Below are 22,464 nucleotides of genomic sequence, written 5' to 3' on the forward strand. Positions count from 1 at the left end.
CTGATGAATGGAGAGATAGACAAATGGATTTATGAACAGATGGATGGGCAGATGGATGAAGGAAGAAAGGATGGATAGAAGGACAGTCAAGTGAGGTAATGAATCAATAACTGTACACATAGTTGGATGCATTGAAGAGTAAGTGAATTAGTGGGTGGAGAAAGGCACGATGGTTGAGCAGATAAGTGAGTGAAGAAATTAATGAGCTAACAAATGAAGAGTTGAAAGATGGTGTGTGTATTACTAACGAATGGAGGAAATAACTGAATACCTAGATGGATGAGCTGTTGAATGAATGAACAAGCAAATCCATTACTAGGCTGAAGGGATGATGGATGGTTTGGGGAGGGATGGAGGCCAGGCAGGTCAGTCCCTGACCAAGAGTGGCGGCCACAGGCTGGCTGGCCCCAGTCTGGCCTCCATCCCAGGGACTCTGAGCCCCTTGTGGCTGGACCTCCTTTCCTAGAAAGCCTGATAACTTGGCAGGACTAAAAGAGAAACATTTCCCTGCAGCCAGGGAGTGATGGCAGCCACCATGGCCTGCGTGGAGCCACACAGACTCCAGGATCAGTGGCCTCCTCACTGGCACCCAGGCCCAGTGGGTGCTGAACAGGGAGGTCTCTGCTCTCTGGGGGGCGGGGGGTGACTAGTAATGTGCCCCTGTCCAGAGAGAATGCCAGTCACGCCCTCCCAACATCTCCCCCCAGCCCCCATCTCCCACCCGTGTCCCTCATGCTGACGACTGGGGTGTGGCACTTCTTTGGGGCCAGCACAGGTAGCCTTGTTAAAGACTGACAGGCTTGTGTGGTTTTCCACTCGGCTGCCCACAGCTCTGCTCAGCCTCATGGACCCTCTGCCCTCAAAGCCTTAGGGAAGTGGAAAGGGGGCCGCTTAGTCCTGCTCACTCACTCCTATTCTTTTTCCATCTTCCTTCTCCAGGGACTCCCAGGATCCAAGGGGGAAAAGGTAAGTGTTGCTGGAGGCTGTCCACATGCAGTAGGCCAAACACCTGCCTCCAAACACCAGTTCCAAAGTGTGACTTTGGGGACGTCACATCCCCTCCAAGAGCCTTGGTTACCTCATCGGTAAAGTGGGACGAGCAGTGCCCTTCCCCTAAAATGGTTACAAGTTAAAGTGCCCAGAGGGTTGAATTTCAGTTCTCCTGGCAGCGGAGTGTAACGAACTCAAAGCAGTCTGCCCAGAACGACAGTCCCCAAAGTAGTTTATCATGAAAAGGGGGTGGGGTGCCAGGAGAGCCTACAGAATTAAACACTGACTGACTGTTGATGGCATTTTTTATGGGGAGGACACCCCTGCCAGGAAAACAGATGGTGGAGAGCTGCCCCTGGGACCCTCGCAGCCCCTTGTGACAAGGACGCCCCTGGCATTTGGTACTAAATGTCACAGCTACAGTCCTGGAGGGCTGGGACCTCCGAGTGCCTCGGAGGGAAGCAGGAGAGAGGGGAGATGCGTGGGTCCCATGGTGGGATTAGGGGAGGGAGGGACCAGGGCAGACCCAGGTGTAGCGGGACAGACTGGGCACTTCCAGGAAAGAGCTGAGCCACACACCTCCTACCCCGCTGGGATCACTTAGTAAAGGGCAGCCAGTGTCCCAGTCCACCATCAGGGCCGAGCAAGGCGCAGATTCTGCTGCTCAGAGCCTCAGGTTGGCGTCCCAAAGGGCCTCAGTTTCTCCATCCATAAATGGAAACCAACCTCACAGAGCCCTGGGGAAGACTGCCCGAGGTGATGGTCTGTGTTCTTTGCAGAAGATGAGAGCCTCATGTAGCTGACAGGTGCGGTGATTGCCTTCCTGCTGGTTCTGGCTGATGCCATCGAGTCGCAGAAATTATAAAGGCAGGGGTTTTGAAACCAAAAAGAAATTAGTGTCTTGGTGTCTATCACTGCATAACATACTGCCTCCAACTAATGGTCATCCCTCACTGTTCTGCAGTTTGGGGATTCCAAGAGGACAGAGTAAGGGCAGCTTGTCTCCACTCCAGCGTGTCTGGAACTGGTGATGGATAACAGACCACCAGTTCCAAGGCCTGAATCTGCTAGCTGTGTGACCTTGGGCAGATTAGTCAGCCTCTCTGTGCCTCTTTCCTCTTTGGAATTACAGAGCCTACCCGTGATTTTTGGTGGAATGAAATGAGACAATGTATGTGAAGCTCAATATATGTGAAGAGGTGATAAAAGCAGTGGTAACTTACCTCCCTGTTTTTTGTTCCCAGGGTTCACCAGGAGACTTTGGCCCCCGGGTAAGAACTGAGCACGGCCCCTCACCCACCTATATGGTTTGTTTTATGTTATCATAAGGCGTGTCCCTATAGCTTATCACGGAAGGTGAGTGAGGAGCCCCTCCTCCCGCCTACAGTGTATCCTGTGAGTGGTTTCACTTAGGTGGCTACTGCTGGATGGAAGTCCCAGGCGCCTTGGTCTGGCACAGACTGGGCATCTATAGCACACGTGTCACTACGGATGGAGGACAGTGGGCCTGGCACTGGTCCAAGACTAGAGCCTGACCTTCCTGAGGGCAGCTGGCACCCCAGGAAGAGGGAAGGCTGTTGGGTCAGCAGCCCTGAGCCCAAGCTCAGCTCTGCCACTTACCAGCCAAGGGACCTTGAGGGATTCAATTTTCCCTCTGAGACTCAATTTCTCCAACTGTGAGTGGAGGTGACAGCCCCTACCCCAAGTCTCTGTGCTGAAGATTCATTCAGCACATCACTGTCTCTCATGACCCCCTGGGTTGTCTGTGCCTCTCCTGTTGCAGGCAGAGGCAGTGGGGCTTAGAGTCTGAGGTGATGGCACCCTCTGGGAACTCAGCTGGAGAGGATCTCTTTGTGGCTGGGACTTCTCCCAGCATGGCGGTGGGCATCCCAGCGGGGACTCCAAGAACAGCATTCCAAGGGGCAGGAAGCCAGGACTGCCAGGCCCATTAAGAGCTATATCTGGAATATATCACTGCATTCTATTGGTCACATCTGTCACAGGGCCCACCCAGGGTCAAGGGGTGTGTGGGAGAAATAGACCCCAACTCTTGATGGGGAGTGGTAAGGCCACACTGCAGAGGCACCTCCCGTGTGGGCATGAGCATAGCATAGCGGCCATCTTCAGAGAACGTGGTCTGCCACTCCCAGTCACCAAACTGCCCTCCGCTGGGCTGGGGTGAGTGGCTTTGCCTCCAGAAATAGCCTTGTGGTTTTCTGTATCACCTCCTGCCTTTCTGACTACACAACCTGTTTGCTGTAGATGGTTTTCCCACGACTCAATCCGGGCTTGATAAGTAGAGACCATCTTTTGTTCAGTCGCCGTGTCCTCAAGGTAGACTGGCAAGTGGCATGTCCGAGCCTGATGGTTGCTGTGTTCCCCTCAACTCACCCGAATTTCCAGGGTTAGACCTCAGCCCTCCGATCCCTGCGGGAGGAGGAAGCAACTGGCCGGCCTCGTCTCCTGAGTAATGCCGGGGAAGAACCTAAGACCCTCTCCTAGGACGTGCTCAAGTGTCTAAACCCATTTTCTACCTTGATAAGTGGAGTCCAAGCCAGTGGTTCCCAGCCTGGGCCCCTGGGCTGTGAAAAGAGCAACAAAGGACAGGGTACCTTCAAAGTCTTCCTGATTCGGCATAAAATGAAACAGCAATTACTCACAAACATCAGCACCCGGGGCTGGGTGACCTAACCGAACACAGTTTCCTTTACTTTGGGCTGAAGTTCTATCCTTTTGATCAGAACCTGGCCACGTCAGAGAGGTAAGATCTGCACTGAGAGCTTCCGTTAAGTTATCCATTGGGAAAACTAGTGAGCTAGGTCTTAGGAGCAGATAGCCAGAGAGGTGAGCTCTTTCACATCAGGGGACCCATAGATGAACAAAGTCTAAATGAGACTGCGTGCCAGCGGAGGCACTGCCTTTCCTCGCTCTGTAATTCTGAGTAAATGATTACCCTCTCTGACCTCAGTCACTCCTTCTGCAAAATAGGACTCGAGCAGTGCCCTGGCCAGGTCGTCACAGGCTTGGGTGAGATAACCCCCAGAACGTCCTGGCTCGCCAGCGCTGGGCACACAGCAAGCTGCTCCACAAAAGGCCTCTTCCTTTCCTGGTTACAGGAAAGTTGGGCACTGCAGGCACTGTGACCTTGACCCCAAACTCATTCCCAAATGGCATGCCCCATTCCTGTGCCCTGTGCCCATGCTGGGCGGGCACTGCTGGGGCAGCAGGAAGTGTTTGTGGCACTGTGGTCTTCCCTCCTTGCAGGTGGGGCCATGAGGTGAGGGGCTGGCTGCCTGAGGTCTGACCCGGTACTAACATTAGCCTGAGATTTGGGGTGGGGGCAGGTGCTGCATGAGAGAGACTATGAGGCCCTCTGTCGCCCTTTTGTGTGGTGAGTGTGTGTGGTGACATTTTACAGCACTGTAGTACAATCTCCTAACCAGGAAATCGATACAATCCACCAACCTTATTCAGACTTTACCCATTTTACTCATTTGTGTGTCTGTTTAGTTCTATGTACTTTTATTGTCCTTATAGATTCGTGCAACTACCATACAGGAACCCTCATGCTACGCTTTTAGAGCTACAGTCATCTCCCTCCCGGCCCACTCCCGAATCCTTGGCAACCACCAATCTCTGCTCCCTCTCTATAATTTTACCATTTCAAGAATGCTGCATAGATGCAATCACACAGTATGTGACCTTTTGAGATGGGCTTTTTTCCTCAGCCTTATTCCCATGAGATTGATCCAAGTGGCTTCGTTTCAGTACTTTGTTCCTGTTGGTTTACTGCTGAGCATTGTTCCATGGTGGATGTACCCCAATTGGTTAACCATTCACCATTGGAGGACATTTGGGTTGTTTCCAGTTTGGGGTTCTTAAAAATAAGGCTGCTATGAACATTCATGTACAGGTTTTTGTGCAAACATAAGTCTTCATTTCTCTGGAGCAAATGCCCAAGAGTGCACCTCCATCACTTAGGGAAGCAGGAGTTGACCATCCAGGCAGGTCTTTGAGGAGGCATGAGTCCCCTTTCAGTGGAAGGGGGCTGGTTGGGCACACGTGCTTCTTCCCACACTCAGCCTGTGTCACCTCTCACCTAAACACTATAGGTAAGGAGATGGCACATTGTTTGGAGTGTAAAAGGTCCTGTTGGCCTCTTACGCCTAGGTGTAAGGACCTGTCCCTTCATGTGGCCACCAACAAGTCACAAGAGGCCCAATGACAAAGCCCTTTCCCCTGAGCCTGCGGAGGGCTGGGGAAGGGGAAGGCATTGGGCTGCCTACCTAAGGGGCCTTCTCTCTAAGGCTTGAACTCCTTCCCCTCACCCTCAGAGTCATGTCAGACCCATCTCTTTCAGGGAGACCAAGGGCAAGATGGAGTGGCTGGGCCTCCAGGACCCCCTGGACTCCCTGGGGCCCGGGGCCCTCCTGGCGACATTGGAAAAGATGGCCCCAGGGGAGCACCAGGCCCAGCGGTAAGAGGGCATGGAGCTGGACCACTCAGGACCTGGTCCTGTACCTATCAAAACCCCAAACCCTGAACCCCAACACCTGCCCTATCCCCAGTCCAGACCCAGACCTAACCCCAACCCAGACCCTTACCCTAGTGAGACGTGAAACCTAACACTAACTGGGTCCCTGGCTCCAATTAGACCTTGACCCCAAACTCATTCCCAAATCCTCATCCAGACCCCAGTGAGACTATTATCCAAACCCTAACTCTCACCTCTACACATTCTGACCCTGACTCTAAACCCACATTTTACCCCTACACTCTAACCCCAAATAGAACTATAGACCCTAACTCTGACCTTGGTTGCAATCTTAGTCCAGTTCTAACCCTGATCCTGACCCCTATATGAACTCTTTCTCTGCAGACCTTTACCAATCTGATTCTCTCTCTCTCTCCCCTCCCCCTACTCCTTCCAGTACTAACTAGTTAGCCTCAGTCATCCTCCTCCCATGGTTCTAACCAAACCCTGGAGGGCAGCCCTCATTTACCACCTCTTTCCCTAACCCAGAGACTCCAACCTGTTCTTCACTTCCACCAAACTGCCACCAGGGTCCCCTCTCAGAGCAGCTACTCAATTGGTTCATCCATTCCGTGTCTCATTGGGCACATAACTCCCTGAGCCTCAACTTTCTCATCTGTGAAGTGGGGACAATGACATCCACTTTTCAGCGTTTGGTGAGGATGAAATAAGTGAATGAGCTCGGAGCCTAGCCCAGGGCTGGGCAAGCGCTGTGGGCTCAGCTAACTATGGGTCCCTCCTCATCTCTCTCCTCTATGTGTTCTCAGGGTCCCCAAGGAGAGGCTGGAAAAGACGGCGAGATGGTCAGTACCCAGAGCATTTCAGAGGTTTGGGCTGGCAGGACCATGGTTCCAGGCTCGGAAGCCTCTCTCCCGCACACACCCACCCGCGGTCACGCCTGTGACTACCTGTGCGCACACCCGAGCTCTTGCCCCCGCCAGCAGTGGGATGGGACACGACAGATCCTCAGCCCCAGCAGAACTCTCACAACCCCGCACCCCTGGGAGGGAGCCTGTAGTCCACTTGTCACTGCTGCATATCTGAGGAGACGCTGTCTAAGACGCGAGGAGTCAGACCTGGAACAGGCCAGTTCCAGCGCCAGCCCTGCCTCCTCCTCCCTGGCATTTGGTGTTGCCCTTTGTAAATTGTGGATGATAAGGACAGACAGCAACAGCCGCCAGTATCACTTTTAACACCTTCTCTTGTTCCAGGGCCCGAAGGGACCCCCAGGGCCCAAGGTGAGTGCTCCTCACACCCCATCCCACCCCCCTTGAAGCCCAGGCAGCAGGGTTAAGAGATCAAGTTCTGAGACTTGGGCAAGTTACTTCAACTCTCTGGGCCTCAGTTTTCTCACCGGTTAAATGGGGACATGGCAAACATTTCCTATCTTACCTTCACACCAGGTTGTGAGGATCGAATGACAAAACACATGAGCTTTGAAAGCCCTCTGCAGGTGTCAGCTCTTTTTTCCCTCCTTGAGCAGTGCCTGCTGGGATGGGAAGGCAGACCCTGGTCCTCCCTGAAGGAGCCAGAGCCCCCGGCTGAGCAGGAGGAAAGGGTGGGAAAGGAGCTCCATTTAGTGAGCACCTGCTGAGGGCCAGGGGCCTTCGGTACATCCTGTCCAACCTCTCAGTAATCCTCTGAGGCTGCGGGTATCACATCCCCGCTTTCCAGAGCAGTGACTTGCCCAGGTTCATTCAGCTTGGGAGGGACCAGGTTGGGAGTGGAGCCCAAGCCCCACCACCCATGTGCTGCCCTCTGAGGGGGTGGGGTCTCCGGCCTGTGCTGGGCAGGGTCATGGGGTTACCTCTCCCAAGGAGCCGGCAGCTCCGATGATTGTGACCTTTCTCTTGCACCCCTACTGTCTCCCCTCAGGGTGAGCCCGGTGTTCCTGGAAAGAAGGTGAGGGGAGCTGTGGATGGGCTTCTTGGTGGGGTGTAGGAAGTGGCTGGAGAAAGGAGTAGAGGCTGGGTGTGGGGCAAGATGGGGGCCAGCCCCAGGGAAGGCTCCCTCCTGCTCAGCAGACCCGAGTCCTCACTGCAGGTACAGTCTCTGAAGCCACGATCTCATTCATTCATTCACTCATTTCACTCGTTCTTTCCCTTCCTCAAATACATTAAATTTGTTCTCACTTCAGGGCCTAGATCAGTGGTGCTTAAAGTGTGGTCCCAAGACAAGCGTGTCAGCAGCACTGGGGGCTTATTAGACAAGCACGTTCGGAGCCCATCCCAGACCCACGAATCAGACGCTGGGGGTGGGCCACGCTGTGTCTAAGCAGCCCTGGGCAGTACTGGCCTGAGCTCGAATCTGGGAACCACTGACCCAGAGTGGTCTCCCCCCAGCCTCCTCCTCCTCCTCCTGCAGGTCTCAGCAAAGCTGTCCCCTCCCCTCAGAGACTGTCCCTGGCCACCTGCTGAAGCACGGCCTCCCCAAGCCTCTCTCCATGCTGCCATCCTGCCATCCTCTTATGTTCTTTTCATCTTGGCACTTTACTTTCTGGCAGGCTGCTGTGCATTTATCCGGATATTTCTTTGCCTTTGGCCTCCTCTGACCCACTGACCAGGCTTCGTCTGCCTGGCCCAGAGAGGGTGCTCACAGCATAATTGTTGAGTGAAGGACGAATTCCCTCTCCTTCACCTGCCCATCCATTCCTTCTGCACACACCTGCTGGGCTGGCCCTGGGCTGCTGGGGGCAGGGGACAGCAGGTGAGAAGAAGAGGGAGGAGCTGCCCAGTGCTGGTGCCAGGAGTGGACAGGTGTGCTGGGGAGTGCAGCAGGGGGTGGCCAACAGACCACCTGAGGGTCTAGCCAGTGTGTCCACATCTGAGGCCTGCAGCCTCCCCTGCTCTCTCCTCAGGGGGATGATGGAACCCCAAGCCAGCCAGGCTTTCCTGGACCCCCAGGGCCCAAGGTAGGTACCTGTGCCTCCTCTGGAGCTCCCCCTGCCTCCCACCTTCCGACATTCCGTCAGCCTGCTAAGCCCCTCCTGGCCCTTCTGCGTCACAGAGGCAGGGGCTAACAACAGCCAGGGCAGGCCAGGACATGGCAGCAGAAGGCCCTGTGTCCTACTTGTCAACGGGGCTGGCATCTCTCCCAGGCCCTTTGTTTCCCCTCACACCTCTGGTTCCCATCTTAGGTGGCCCTGGTCTCTGCCCTGTCCCCAAGCCATGAACTGGATATCATCCTGGTTCCCTCAACCCTTCGTGACAGCCACCAAATCCTGGTCAGCCTGTCTCCAAACTGTCTCTTGAGTTCCTGAGCTGCCCCCACTGTGGCTGTGGCCCTAAGCCCCCGGGGCGGGGAGAGCCCTGCAGGCCATCCTCTGTGGGTGGGCTCAGCCGCATTCCCGTGGAACTAGTCTAGAAGCCAGCAGACCCAGGAAGCCCCGAACCTGCGCCACTGCTTGCTCTCACAGTAAATACCTCTGTTGCAGGGCGAGCCCGGGAGCATGGGGCCTCAGGGAGAGACCGGCATGGATGGTGGCCCAGGGCCAAAGGTGACCTTACAGCATGCTGCTCAGCTTCCACAGGCCCGTTCAGAACAGTCATGTAGTTTCTCCTCCGATTTGCCCTTTTAAGTTGGGAGTCCCTGGAGGGCCTGGACCCTCAAATCTTCTCCAGCCGACAATGAGAGGCTGGCCTGGGGGCGGGAGGCAGTAGATCTAAGTGAGTGACGAGACTAAGTTCCCATGCAGCCTTGGGCTCCTGGGCCTCGGTGGCCCATCTCTACTCAACGCGGAGTCAGAGGAGGGTGCCCCCAGGAGCCCTGTTACTGGGGTGCCAGTCGCATACATGAGGCCCTGCACCCTTTGGGAAAGAGGGGCTAGAGGGGCTGGGGGGACCTTTGGCTCAGCCGAGCACACCAGGCCCCACCTGGCTGCAACCATGTTGTCTCCACAGGGGGAGCCTGGCCAGCGAGGTGCCGACGGAGCAGCAGGCCCACGGGTAAGCTGTGTCCCCTCCGGCCACCCCAGTGGGATCCGGAAAACCTCTGTCCCCCCAGACTCCCCAGAGGAGCAGAGGGGCTCCAGACTCTGGGAGTCTTTTTTTATAATTCATTAGTGTTTACTTCATTTTTAATCTCACAATACATGCTTTTGGTAAAATGTTCAAATATGGGTGTATGCAAACAAGAGCCCCACCTCCCCTCTCTCCCCAGTTCAAGACTCTTCCTGGTACATTCAACCATAGACCCTCGATTTGTCACATATGGCGTCACGCTACCCCTGTTGGGGGCTTCTGCCCTTGCCCCCAGCCCCATGTCGAGGTTTGTCCCTGTCCCTGGGAGCACAGCCACCACGGCTGGCCCCAAGGTCCCAGATCTTCTGTAACCAGGCCCTATCAACACACCTTCAGGCCTACCCTGCTCTCTGCTCTGTGGCCTCGAACAATCCCTGAGGCCAGTTTCCTCCTTCAGAAACTGGGTCTCAGCCCGCAGCCTGGATTGCAGGTGGCCTGGGATTGGATTAAGCACTGAGTGTCAGAATTCAGTGTAAACTGTACAGTTCCGTGTGGGCCAGGACCGTGGAGGCAGCCAGCAAGGAGGCCCCGGCTTGCGTCTGTCTGCCCTGGGCAAGGGGCTGGCCACAGGCCTGAACCAAAATGCTCATGGCCCCTCACGTTCTCCCGGCAGAGAGGTGCCCAGGTGGGGAGGGGAGGTTCAGAGGGTAGGGGCGGGGCCGGCCGTAGTGCACACGCCTGTGTAGGCGGGTACACATGTGGACACACAGCGGCCACATGCTTGTGGGGGAGGGTGTTCCTACCATGAACGAGTGGGCATCTCAGTGTGGTATGTGTATCCGCCACCAGAGGTTGGGAAACCGAGGCACAGGCCTACAGTGTCTTAGAGGGGTTTGGGTGACTTTGTGTGTGTTTGCCAATATTTAAAAATAGGAAGAATGTCATATCAAAATTAGGCTTTACACGTTCCCTCAAAAATTCCGGCATGGGGCCTCAGTGGGCCTCAGTTTCCACATGAAAGCCAATCACTGCCACCACCAGACCAGGTGGGGCTCATTCCTCACCTGGCCCCAGGGCTCCCTTCCCTCTATGGGCCCCCTGCCTGGACCCTGCAGCGTTTTGTCATTGAACCTGGGTGCCAAGTGAATGCCAGGGGGCCAGACATGAGGACCAGATGTGCTGGGGTCCCGCTGGGTTATACGGCTGAGCCAGCGCTCGGATCAGAGCTGCGTGTGGCTCCGTCACTGGGTTCTGGGTGAGATGCAGAGACGTTTAGCATTTCCCCCACCAACACAGCTCCTCTCTGAAACCTTGCTCTTCTTCCTGCCTCAGGGTCCCCCGGGCCTCAAGGGTGAGCAGGGAGACACGGTGGTGATTGACTACGACGGCAGGATCTTGGACGCCCTGAAGGTAACGTCCCTGCGCCCGTGCTGTGTGTTTCTTGAGGGAATAACCACTTACTTTGTGTATTAATCCCATACTTTTTTACACAAGGGACCAGGGACAGCTTAGCACAAAGACCCAAGCCCACCAGGTACTGTGTTGAGACCAAACACGATGCTGAGACAGCTGCTTTGTATGTGGCTCCTGTGACCCCAAGCCTCCCAGAGGCCAAAGCAAAAAGGGGAGCTTCCCTTCGGGGCAGAAGGCAGAGCATTTCCTGGTGTCCAGTCCCAGCAGGACCCCTGGGACCTTCCCAGGGGATGCAGGCTGGAATGTTAGGTCTTCTAGTGTCCACTGGGGGAGGATGAGAGTGGCAAGGCCCACCTGAGCACCTTGGGAGGTGTGTAACCTCTGAGCCCTGCCCGGTGCCTGGCAGACTTGGGACCCATCACCAGTAGACAGAGAGGTTGGGTGCCAGAAAAGGGAGCTGGGGTGGGGGAGAGGCGGTCATCAGAGACCAGAGGGCCTCAGAACCTGACCCCACCTGAGCCTTAATCCCAGTTATTTCCCACAGGCCTCACGGAAGTACAAGCTAATGGCCACTGGCCCACCCCTGCATGGTGTGGTGTGGTGTGACATGGCCCCTGTACATGCATGGTGTGTCCCAGGCCAGCTAGGAGCCACATGGGAGAAGCTCTATGGGTGCAGAGAGGCAGGAAGTAAATTTTGAGTGCCGGACTGGGATGATGACCCCACTGGATGGGCAGCGGGCAGCCATAACTGGTTCTTGAGCAGAGGGGTGACATTAAAACACGTTGGGGAAGACTAGCTGGGGAATGGTATGGAAGGTGAACAAAAGTGGTGTGGGGACAGCTGGAGGCAGAAAGGCTACCAGGAAGGTAGGTGCTGGGCGTGGGCCTAGAGGAGGGTGAGTGGAATGGAGGAAGATTGTAAGACCAGGGACATCTCATGGAGGCACCAATAAGAAGGAGGCAGGGTGAGGACTGGAGCTGGTCAGGCTGAGGGCCTGAGCAAGGTGTGGCCTCTGGGAGGGGACATAAGTTTGGGGGTGATGATGAGCCATGATGGGCAGGCAGACTTTGGGAATCCCAGCTTGGGAGTGGGTCAGACCTAGAGACTGAAGATGCCATCTCCTACCTGTGCGACCCAGGAACTCCCCCAGGTCCAGCAGACAGCAGGCGACAAAGCTGATGGGCAGAGAGCTCAGAGGACAGGCAGGGAGGGCAGTGCCAGGCCACTGCTAGGGATACACTTTTGGGCTGGCCTTAAATGCCAGCTTCAAGAGGCAATAGGGGACCATTGCAGGATCTTGAGCAGGGAAATATTGTGAAGAAATTCAGATTTGGGGGAGACTAGCTCTGAGGGCAGAGGGATTCTGGGCCACCTGACTCCTGGTACCACCTCCCTGGACTCCTTCAAGACAGGAGGTCTGACCTGGCTGGGTGGCAAGCAGGCTGTGCACGGGCCCTTGAGCCTGCTGCAGGCCATCTAGACAGGGACGTGACCCCTGGATAGAAAGGGTGGACTGGCAGTGGGAGGAGGGGGCCCTGTCTAAACACTGACTGACTTGACTTTCACATACAGGGTCCTCCTGGGCCACCAGGACCACCAGGGATCCCTGGAGCCAAGGTCAGTGCCATGCAGCTGTGTGCCCCCCCAAGCTCCTTGTATCCAGGACTTGCCTCCCCTCTCCTCTCTGCCATGCCCCCTCTGCTTCTCTCCCGCCATCCTAGTCTGGCTTCTTGGGGCTCAGAGAAAGGGGTCTGTTACTTCCTAACCAAGTGGGGTGGCTTCCTCCCGGCCCTAGCTATGCTACGCCCTGCGAAGTCTCATTCACACATGGAAACCCATCAATCGGCCCCTCGTGACATCCGAAAATCCCATAGATGACATGGCCATTCCTGTCTGTACGCATTGTTATACCTTGCCCACTTGGCTCAAAAGAAAGAGCCCAAGACTGGAATCAGGCAGAATCTGGTCCCACTATCATCCCTGGGCTATGTGGCCTGGAGTAAGTCACTTAACCCTCTGAGCCTCAGCTTCCTGCCAGCCTATAACCTACCAGCCTATAGGTTATATCCCGAGGCTGCATCTGCCCGTAGGGGCTGAGGACGTGACGAGAGGAGGTAGCCAGCCCCTGGCACCATGCTGGGCACCCAGTGGGCACCTTCCTGGAGGTCCAACTGCAGGCACTTGACCAGGAACAGTGTACTGGTTGGGGGAGGCAGCCACGGATCCCTCTGAGACCACGGGACACCCCAACCCCTCTGATGTCTGTTCCCTTCCAGGGCGAGCTCGGATTGCCCGGTGCCCCCGGAATTGATGGAGAGAAGGTCTCTGAGCTTTTCATTCCTTGGTGACACTTGTGCCTAGTGTTGTGGCGTGTGTGTGTGTCTGTGTTGTGTCTGTGTGTGTCTGTATGTGTGTCTGTGTGTGTACAGAGTTGGCAGGCCACAGAGCAGAGTGTGCCACGGGTGTAGAAATTCCAGTTCTGCCTTTGGCCTGGAGCAGGCTGCTGTCTCCCTGCAGCCTCTGCTCCTCAACCGCAGGTGAGGGTGGTGACAGGGCTGTTGTCAGGGTTAAATTACTCTGTGTATGGAGGACACTTAGAACAGTGCCCGGCACCACGTAGCAGAACTTTCAAATGTCAGCTAATCGCATTGCTGTCGTCATTATTGTAAGTATACACGTGTGTGTGACCCTACACAGACACCAGTGTCCACAGGTGTCACTTGACATTAGTGGGTGTGTCTTTAGCACTGGGTCCCTAGTGTGTGGCACACTGTGGACATCACATAATTGGTTGAGAGGGGATGCAGTGACTGGAAGGTGACTGGGTGAATGGTTGGTTGGTTGTGGGAGTTGGGGGCTCCCATCACTGGCTACTGAGAGCTGAGCAAGTTGACCCTGAGCCCCATAAGTGCCCTCTCCTGGCTACCCAGTCCCACTTGTTCCACTCCTCTGCCCCCACCCTACACCCCTGTGTGCAGTGAGGCAGCTGTGGGGGTGCCCCCTCCCTGTCTCTATCCAGGCCCCTCAGTGCATCTGCCACCTGGGTTGGAGGCAGGGACCCACAAGGAGGAAATAGAGGTCTGGCCTGGCTCTGGGGACCTGTTGGAGTTGGGGAAGGGAGAATGCCTGCTGATCCCCACTGACCCCTTGTACATGTGGCTTTCAGGGCCCCAAAGGACAAAAAGGAGACCCAGGAGAGGCCGGGCTGACTGGACCCAAAGGGGAAGCAGGCAAGATGGGCCTGTCTGGCCTCCCGGTAGGTGGCTGCGTGGGCCCAATGCACGCGCCCTGTGTGGGTGTGGGGTCCCAAGGTGAGTGTGAGCCTGCTGGCAGCTGGGATCTTGCAGTCTCAGCGCAGCCCAGGGCCTTGGGGCCTTTGAAGGGAAGCTCTGGCTCCGCCCTCGCTGCTTGGACTCTGTGAGCCCCCATTTCCTCCCCTTAGAAGAACCCACCACCTACCTCCCGAGGCCTCAGTAACAGTGGAATAAGGAGGCCCTGCCCAGTGGAAGCGAGTTGGCAGACGGTTAGACTGCCGCTCTGGCTGCCCAAGTCTGCAACCTATTGCATCTCTCACTGGCTGGGACACTGCACAAGCAACTAACCCCTCCGCCCCAGGCCTCGGTTTCCTCACCACTGAAATGGGGGGGGTGATCATTTCCCACTCCCCAGGGAATGCACAGACAGGGCTGAGAATGGTGGCTGGCATGCAATAAATACGCACTGTCACCATCGTCGTCATTTTGATCGTTGCTCTTGTCGTGGCTGGATTGGAAGAGCTGCCACCTGGTGCCACCACTTCACATCCAATGTCCATCCATGAGGCTCACTGAGCTAGAGAGGTAGTGCTGGGGGCACGCCTGGGTCTTTGCTTCCAGAACCCCCGGTTGCCCCCTCTGTCCCAGAGGCAAACTAGAATGTGTACCGCTGTAACTGTGCTCTCTAGATACCGCTACTTTAGGCTGCACCTGCCAACCTGGCAAGAGGCTGCTGCGCTGAGCCTTATGGGGGCGGGAAGGGTAAGAGCTGATGGCCGTGGGTGGTGATTTTGGTGATGGACAGAAGGGGTTTGAGGCCATACTGTCCTGCAGGGTGCCCACGGCCCCAAGGGGGAGAAGGGAGAGCCGGCATCTGACAACTTACAGGAGAGCCTGGTAAGGGGGGACTACTGAGGACCAGGGTCTCCCCCCAACGCCCAGCCCAGGGGCAGCAGGGCCACTGGGGTGGGGGGAGCGGAGTGGGAGCCTAAGGCTGAATCCTCCACCTGTTCTCCATCTGAGAACCCACAGGCCAGCCACTGGGACCCACTAGGCAGTGCCCTCCTGGGAGGAACCAGTGGCTCAGGGCCCCTCACGCAGGGAGTGCTCCTCCAAAGTCCCATGAGCTCAAGTGTGGGTGGGTGAGGGATAACGGAGCAATGCGTGACTGATCCACGTCTGATCCCTTTCTAGGCCCAGATCATAGTGGAGCCAGGGCCCCCTGGCCCCCCTGGTCCTCCAGGCCCCATGGTAAGAATGTTTGGCTTGAAGCAGCTGAGAGATGAAAAGGGTGGGCCCAGGCCCGGGAGCTGTGACAGGAGAGGACAGGATTCCCCGGGGGGAAGGGACACATCAGGCAAGGAGGGCAGAGCCAAGGTCTGGCTTGGGAAGCCCCAGAGGTCAGGGCCACAGGGGCCCGGAGTGGCCTGCAAGCCTTTGTGGCCACTACCAGAGGGCACTGGCCCTGATCTGCTCTGTCCTCCTCCTCCAGGGCCTTCAGGGAATTCAGGGTCCCAAGGTGAGTTCTGGGTCGTGGGTGGAAACCCCCCTACTCACTGCAGAGAGCCTGAACGGTTCCAGAAAGCCTTGCTAATGGGCAAAGTGAGGCGCCCATGCTTGGCCTCGGACCAGCCCTGTGTCTTCCCAAGGCCTGAACATCCTGAGTGCCCTGGAGCTGACGCCCCCACGCCCACACTGGGGTCTCTGTTCTTTCCCCTTCTCCCTCTGCCTGGGGCCCTAGTACACTGCTTTTCCCTCCTCACCACTCACCTCCCCTTTCTCTGTGCCTCCCAATTCCTTGCCCCTTTCCCCCACGCCCCCCACATGCACATCTGTCTCTCAACAGCCCGCAGCCCAGACATGAAGTCTTGGGTTTGGTGTGTATTACATAATATCATGTCCTCTCCTCTTAAATGAAAACCATGAGTGTGGCCTGCCAGTGTGCCCTGCCTCAGGGGGCCATGGAGAGGCCATCTGGCCTCACTGTTGGCCCTACCCTGAGGGAGCGCACATCTCTGCTTCCCCAGCTCAGAGGCCAACTGGGGGACTCAGAGTCGTGGACTCCCAGAGCCGAGTGGGCCGAGCATGTGGCAGACCAGATGTGCTGCTTCTGGTTCTGCTTTGTCCCAGGGCCACCCCAGACCATGTTTAGAAGAGGCAGATGGTGTCAGGGATAGAGTCCAAGACTGGGGCTCAGATACCCGGTCAGTAGTCAGCCCTTGCTGGCTGTGTGTCTGAACCCATCCCTGCCCCTCTCTGTGTCTCTCTTTCCTCATCTCTTTCCACAACCACCTTCCACGATTACTGAGGGAAGTCATGTGTGGGAAAAGGTAAAATGCTCACACCTGCAGCTCACTCTGATTATTTTCATAGGAAGGAAGCCAGGGCCAGGCCTGTCAGAACCTGGGGTCTGTCCCTCTCCCCTGTATACCCCAGCGCCCCACAGACCCCAAGATTTCCTGTCATTCCATCTGTCTGACTTTTTCCCCCTGACTGATGTCCCTCCTTTGCTTCCAGGGCTTGGATGGAGCAAAGGGAGAGAAGGGCGAGTCAGGGGAGAAAGGTCCCAGCGGCCTGCCTGTGAGTGTCGTGGGCTTTGTATGTCTTTAGAAATGCTAAGTCCTGGAACTGTCATGCCTCTTAACCCATTCCTTTTCCATCCAGGGGCCAGCTGGCCCACTGGGCCTCATTGGGTTGCCAGGAACCAAAGGAGAGAAGGTAACCACCTTCCCTTAAATCTGTGGGGTCACTCAGCCCTCGAGGCTCAACCCCTGCACTTCACTGGTCCTGGCACCGGAGTTCAGGCTTGTGGACAACTCACAGGGCTGAACTTTCTAGTAGCTATGCTCCCAGCACCCCTTTCCAGCCCCCTCACATCTCCTTTTTCTGTCCTTAGGGCAGACCTGGGGAGCCAGGACTAGATGTAAGTATCTCACCATTCACTGTGATGAGGTCCTTCCTGTGTGTAGCTTCTGCCCCCATGCTGAATGCACAGTAACCTGATCTGGTTGTCTTGGGGGTGCCCCCCTTCCCCAGGGCTAGGACTACACCTGCCTAATTCCCCCTACATCCGCAGTGCCAAATCCAATGCACAGCCCAGAGTTGGTGCTTTATGGGTGGGTGGGTGGATGGATGATGAGTGGATGGGTAATGGATGGATGGATGGATGGATGGTAGATGGATGGATGGATGGATGGATGGATGGATGGATGGATGGATAGATAGATGGTGGATGGATGGATGGATAGATGATGGATGGATGGATGGATGGATGGATGGATGATGAGTGGATGGGTGATGGATTGATGGATGGATGGATGGATGGATGGATGGATGGATGGATGGATGGATAGATGGTAGATGGATGGATGGATGGATGGATGGATAGATAGATGGTGGATGGATGGATGGATAGATGGTGGATGGATGGATGGATAGATGGTGGATGGATGGATGGATGGATGGATGGATGGATGGATGGATGATGAGTGGATGGGTGATGGATTGATGGATGGATGGATGGATGGATGGATGGATGGATGGATAGATGGTGGGTGGATGGATGGATGGATGGATGGATAATGGATGGCTGATTGATGGGTGGATGGATGCATGCATGCACGGATCGTGGATGATGGATGGATGAATGATAGATGAATAGATGATGGATGGATAATACATTGGAGCAGGGAGGTGGGAAAATCAGTGAGGAGCCTGTTGCAATATCCTGGTGAGAGACGATGAGGCTGTGGGAAGGAGATGAAGGGAAGTATTAGCCCAGTACTGATTGGATCAAGTGTCTGTTGGTTGCAAGAGACAGAAAACAACTTAAACTGGTTTAAACTGACTTATAACTGAAAACTCCAGAGGTACAAGCACATGGATCCAGGTGTGTCAACACAACCCAGCCTCTGACCCTCTCTTGCGTCTGATTCCTCTGTGTGGGCATCAATCCCAATTACACATGGCAATAAGATGGAGTCAACAGCCCCAGACCTGCATCTTCCCGGCCCCAAATCTGGAGATGGACTATTTGCCTCAGCCTCTACTCTTTTAGAAAATATTCTCACCAAACCTCATGGGTCCCAGCTGGGTCAGTGCTGAAGTATCACTTGGCCAGAGGAATGCAGTGCCCCGATTGGCCAGGCCAGATCACATGCTCCATCCTGGAGCAGGGGTGGAGTCAGTGGATTGTGAGAAGCGACGGGGTGTCCCCAGGAAAACCAGGTAGCTATTCCAAGGGAAATGGTGACCAGATACAGGTTTACAGGGCCTCTGATGTCCGTCCTAGACAATAAGGAGAAAATGTCACCTTGAAGAGTAACTACAGACAAGGAAGAGGAAGAACTCTAACCTGAATTTCTGACTGGGAGGGCCATGTTCCATCGACAAGAAGGGTCAGGAGAAGACAACATCTGGACTCAGGGAGGTAGTTGGGGCGGAGCTAGACTCCATGCCACCAGCAACATGGCCACAGCTGCCTTCTGGGAGACCTGGAGCGCAGAGTGTCATCTCAAGGCCACACCCACCTGTTCTACCTGGCAAACTCCTAGTGCCCACTTCACGAGGCCCAGCTAAAATGGGGAGTTTGCTCGGAAGCCCTTCCTGACCTCACACCTGGACAGAACAGCCCCTTTCCTTGGAAACCCTTGTCATCTGGTTCACCCCTCTGTCACTGAGCATTGATCATCCTCTGCACCCCATTGCCTGCCATGTTAGACTGTGAGGGAAGTGTCACATTTGTACCTACGGAGTTTTAATTTATGGAGGTGACTCAGTGATGCCACAGGGAGGCCAATGCCATCGAAAGATTTTATTACTTACATTTCCCGAGAGAAGGGCATGCCAGGCCGTGCAGGGCCACGTGGGGAAGCACTGGGTTTGGCCCAGAGGCGGAAAGGTGCAGAGAAAGCCTGGGCCAGAGCTTTCATTGGGGTTTCCATGGGAACAGCAAGGCAGAGCAGGGGAAACAGTTTAGGACTGGCCAGTCTGAGTAATTCCAGCAGGCTTCAGCTATAGGGGTGCTCTCTAGATGCCTGCTGCCTGGCCCTGGGACGATTCCGGCAGGGGGAATATAGTTCTGATATGTGAGAGATAAAGCAGGTGGCATCTGAAAGGCATGCTCCCAGCCTAGCCCTCGGCCATCTCTAAGAACTGGCTAGTCTTGGGAGGGACAGCCTCTCCCCAGCCAGCAAGATTTTTTAGATATCAAAACATCAGAAGATACAGAAAATAAACAACATAATAAATACAAGAGGGAACACATCTGTTTCTCTGTCCCTAGCATCCTGCCCACAGCCCAGTTCCTAGTGGATGTTTAGAGATGTTGGTTGGATAAATGGATGAATGGGTGGGTGGATGTACAAGAGTTTGAGCCAAGGGCAGAAAACGGAGGGCATTATTTCTTGATCTCCCAAAGATGGTAACATAAACTTCCATGGGTTTCTTAGGTCTCTGTCCCCAGCCAAGCATGGGCCAGTGCCAGCTGCATCTGTCTGTGACATGAAGGAAGATCCCTTGGCAGTGGTTCTGCCTGAGGGCTTCTACCCACAGACTCTGACAGTGTCCTGAATGCATGCTTTTCCCTAAATCAGCCTTGGACCCAGCACATGTGTCACCTAGGAGTTGGGGCCAGCTTGGACCACAACTATGGAGGGAGGGGGCAGAGATAACAGGAGCAAACTTCAAACCTCATTTTCAGTTTAACCTTTAATCTTTTTGTCAGGGTTTCCCTGGACCCCGAGGAGAGAAAGGCGACCGGAGTGAGCGTGGAGAGAAGGTGGGGCAGGCAGAGAGAAAGTGTGGGCAGCTGGAGAGGACATGGGGCAGGGGGAAAGACAGAGGGAGGCAAGTGAAGAGAAGGAGGGAAGGGGCACAACGGACGTGGGAGGAAGGAACAGGCAGAGAGATACGGGGTGGGCAGGAGGATGCTGGGATGGGAGTAGCATGGCAGGGTGGCTGCCAACCCCAGGCACATCTCAGAGGTGCCGGAGGCATCCTGGGCATGGCAGACATGGCCATACCCCCATCTCCCTTCTTGTGCAGGGGGAGCGAGGCATCCCTGGCCGAAAAGGAGTGAAGGGCCAGAAGGGCGAGCCGGGACCGCCAGGCCTGGACCAGCCATGTCCTGTGGTAAGTGTCAGAGCAGGGGCCCCAACGCAGGTCTTTGCCACCTCCTGACAATGTCTTCCCTGTCCTCAGAGCTCACATGCAAGTCCCAGAGGCCGCACTGGCCCTGCCCTGGGGTGCCTACCCTGCCAGGGCCACCATGGCTGTCACTCCCATCATGGACGGCCCTCTTGCTCTGGTCCTGACCCCTCAATGGGCGCAGCTTGGGGGATCTGCCCCCTCTATATAGAGGGAAGACTGACCAGGGCAGTCTGATTGTTGGGATCACTACCCTGTCTTTTCTCAGCTTCCTTGGCCATACAGGAGGGTGGGACCGCCCTGCCCACTCTGGCTATCTGTCCCATCCCGGAGGAGGCTTTTTCTGGTCTGGGTGGTCTCACACTGTCCCCTGGCCTCTCCTTCAGACCCACCCTTCCCTGATCCCCATAGTCTTCTCCTTTCCTGCTCTGTCACCACAGCCCCTATGGCCCAGCCGACCCAGTGCCTGAAATCACCAAAATTCAGTTCACTTTTTCTAGAAGGCAGGGGAGGTTACATGTCAAACTCTTCCAGTGGAGCCCAGAAAAGACAAGGAAACAAAGCAGCTGAGTTTCCATATTAAACATGACCAGATTCTCATACCTGGCCACCCCTGCCAGGGACATGGGGACAGGGATCGCCAGCCATGTGTGTGACCGCCTTCCAAAGAAGGGTCAGGGCCAGGGACCCCCCAAAAGACTCGAGTGAGTCACTCAGCCCTCTATTCCGCATTCTTGTCATCTATACAATGGAGGTGCTGATCCCCAACTCCAGATGGTTTAGAGGAGGCAATGAGGAAAAGACATAAGGAGCTGAGTAGTGAGTACATGTAAAAGTGCCAGGGACAGCAAGGGACAGGGTGGCCCTGCAGATCCAGCCCTGGGACAAGACTTCCCTCTAAGTCATGAAGGTTTTGTCTTTGCAACAGGAAAATCCTAAATGTGGAGGCAAGCGAGGGGCGCCAGGCTGGAGGGGCCTGGCGAGGGGCCGCAGCCCCTGCCCTGTGGTAGGCGGTCTGGCCTGCTGTGTGCTGTGCTGTGCTGGCCTCTGCCCGCCCTTCCCACTCCTGCCTGCCTCCTCCCCACCACCCCTGACGCATGGCCTTGTCCGGGGGTGCTCCTACAGGTCTGCGGCCCGTGCCGTGGGCCTTGCAACAGAGTGAAATGTTTTTGCCCCAGGGTGCCCCGGGCACTCTAGGCTGGGGGCGTCAGCCTTTGTCCCTCTCCAGTCCCCAACCCTCCAGGCCACCTGAGGAAAGCGCCCCCTCCTTGTGTCTGACTGCTGAGCAGGCATGGCTGACGCTTCCAGATAACCACCCTCCCCTCCAGTTCCACCCTGCCAGCCTCTGCCTGCCTGTCTGCAGCTCAGATCCAGAGGCAGGATCAGGAAGGGCCTCAGGGGGATCCCACTTCCTGATTTGTCCATACACTCTTCTCCAATTCTTGAAAGTTCTCGGGCCCCCAGGGTGAGGGTCCAGAGCCACCAGGCAGGAAGCCATGCAGCCCAGAACCAGGCCGGGCCTTCCTCCTAACCAGCAGGTGTCCAGCACAAGCCCGGTACTCCAGTGTCCTCCTGATTCTTCCCACTGCACAGGTTTCCCAACAAAGCCCCACGGGGGCGCACCCGGCACAAGTGCAGTGAGGAATAGCCATGTCCGGTGGCATATCTGGTGACCCATGTCCAGCTGCCTGGGTGGACAGGGCAGGCATTCGGCTCCTGCTTCCATGGGGTCCAGCAGCCTCAGTGGCAGCTCCTGGGGGGGGGGGGGGGGAGAGAGTTGCCCAGCCCCCACATGTCACTGAAAGCGTCTTCTTTTCCAGGGCCCCGATGGGCTGCCCGTGCCTGGCTGCTGGCATAAGGTACCTTGTAGGGAAGTATCCAGGACAGGCGGGGAGGAATTGGGGGACAAGAAGGATCCTGGGGGCTGGGAGTCTGCAGTTCCCCACAGTAACTGAATAGCCAGGCTTCCCTGTCACAACCTGAGTTTTGACTCTCCCGTTATGTGGCCTAAGGCTTAGGTCCATGGTCCTGGGTGATTGTGTGGCCCACCCTGTTGGTTGCACCAACAGGGCGCACTTAGCACCTGGCCTAGCGGGGCCAGAGGGGGTGGAGCCAGGAGCCTAGGACTAGAGGAGGGGGCGTGCCTGTTCCTGAGGAAATATGG

At 56.0% G+C, this 22,464-nt stretch overlaps 1 protein-coding gene across 5 annotated transcripts in view; it reads left to right on the forward strand.

Annotated features, from left to right (window-relative positions):
- COL23A1 (collagen type XXIII alpha 1 chain) overlaps positions 1-22,464 on the forward strand; it is an 86,376-nt gene that overhangs the window by 62,740 nt on the left and 1,172 nt on the right. For 2 of the 5 annotated variants that reach the window (XM_081035825.1, XM_081035824.1), the window contains exons 4-25: positions 940-966; positions 2,235-2,261; positions 3,253-3,324; positions 5,351-5,467; positions 6,292-6,327; positions 6,736-6,762; positions 7,400-7,426; positions 8,382-8,435; positions 8,958-9,020; positions 9,424-9,468; positions 10,816-10,893; positions 12,472-12,516; positions 13,176-13,220; positions 14,066-14,155; positions 14,988-15,050; positions 15,348-15,404; positions 16,671-16,733; positions 16,818-16,871; positions 17,050-17,076; positions 19,879-19,932; positions 20,199-20,285; positions 22,121-22,159. In XM_081035825.1, coding sequence (XP_080891951.1) covers positions 3,253-3,324; positions 5,351-5,467; positions 6,292-6,327; positions 6,736-6,762; positions 7,400-7,426; positions 8,382-8,435; positions 8,958-9,020; positions 9,424-9,468; positions 10,816-10,893; positions 12,472-12,516; positions 13,176-13,220; positions 14,066-14,155; positions 14,988-15,050; positions 15,348-15,404; positions 16,671-16,733; positions 16,818-16,871; positions 17,050-17,076; positions 19,879-19,932; positions 20,199-20,285; positions 22,121-22,159 — 1,143 coding nt within the window. In that variant the 5' untranslated portion in view covers positions 940-966; positions 2,235-2,261. Of the gene's footprint in view, positions 1-939; positions 967-2,234; positions 2,262-3,252; positions 3,325-5,350; positions 5,468-6,291; positions 6,328-6,735; positions 6,763-7,399; positions 7,427-8,381; positions 8,436-8,957; positions 9,021-9,423; positions 9,469-10,815; positions 10,894-12,471; positions 12,517-13,175; positions 13,221-14,065; positions 14,156-14,987; positions 15,051-15,347; positions 15,405-15,645; positions 15,673-16,670; positions 16,734-16,817; positions 16,872-17,049; positions 17,077-19,878; positions 19,933-20,198; positions 20,286-22,120; positions 22,160-22,464 lie in introns of all 5 variants that reach the window. The other 3 variants (XM_081035828.1, XM_081035827.1, XM_081035826.1) reach the window with 2 other exon arrangements.

This window comes from Rhinolophus hipposideros (genome assembly GCF_964194185.1).
Source record: "Rhinolophus hipposideros genome assembly, chromosome: 23".
In the NCBI taxonomy this organism is placed as follows: Eukaryota; Metazoa; Chordata; class Mammalia; order Chiroptera; family Rhinolophidae; genus Rhinolophus; species Rhinolophus hipposideros.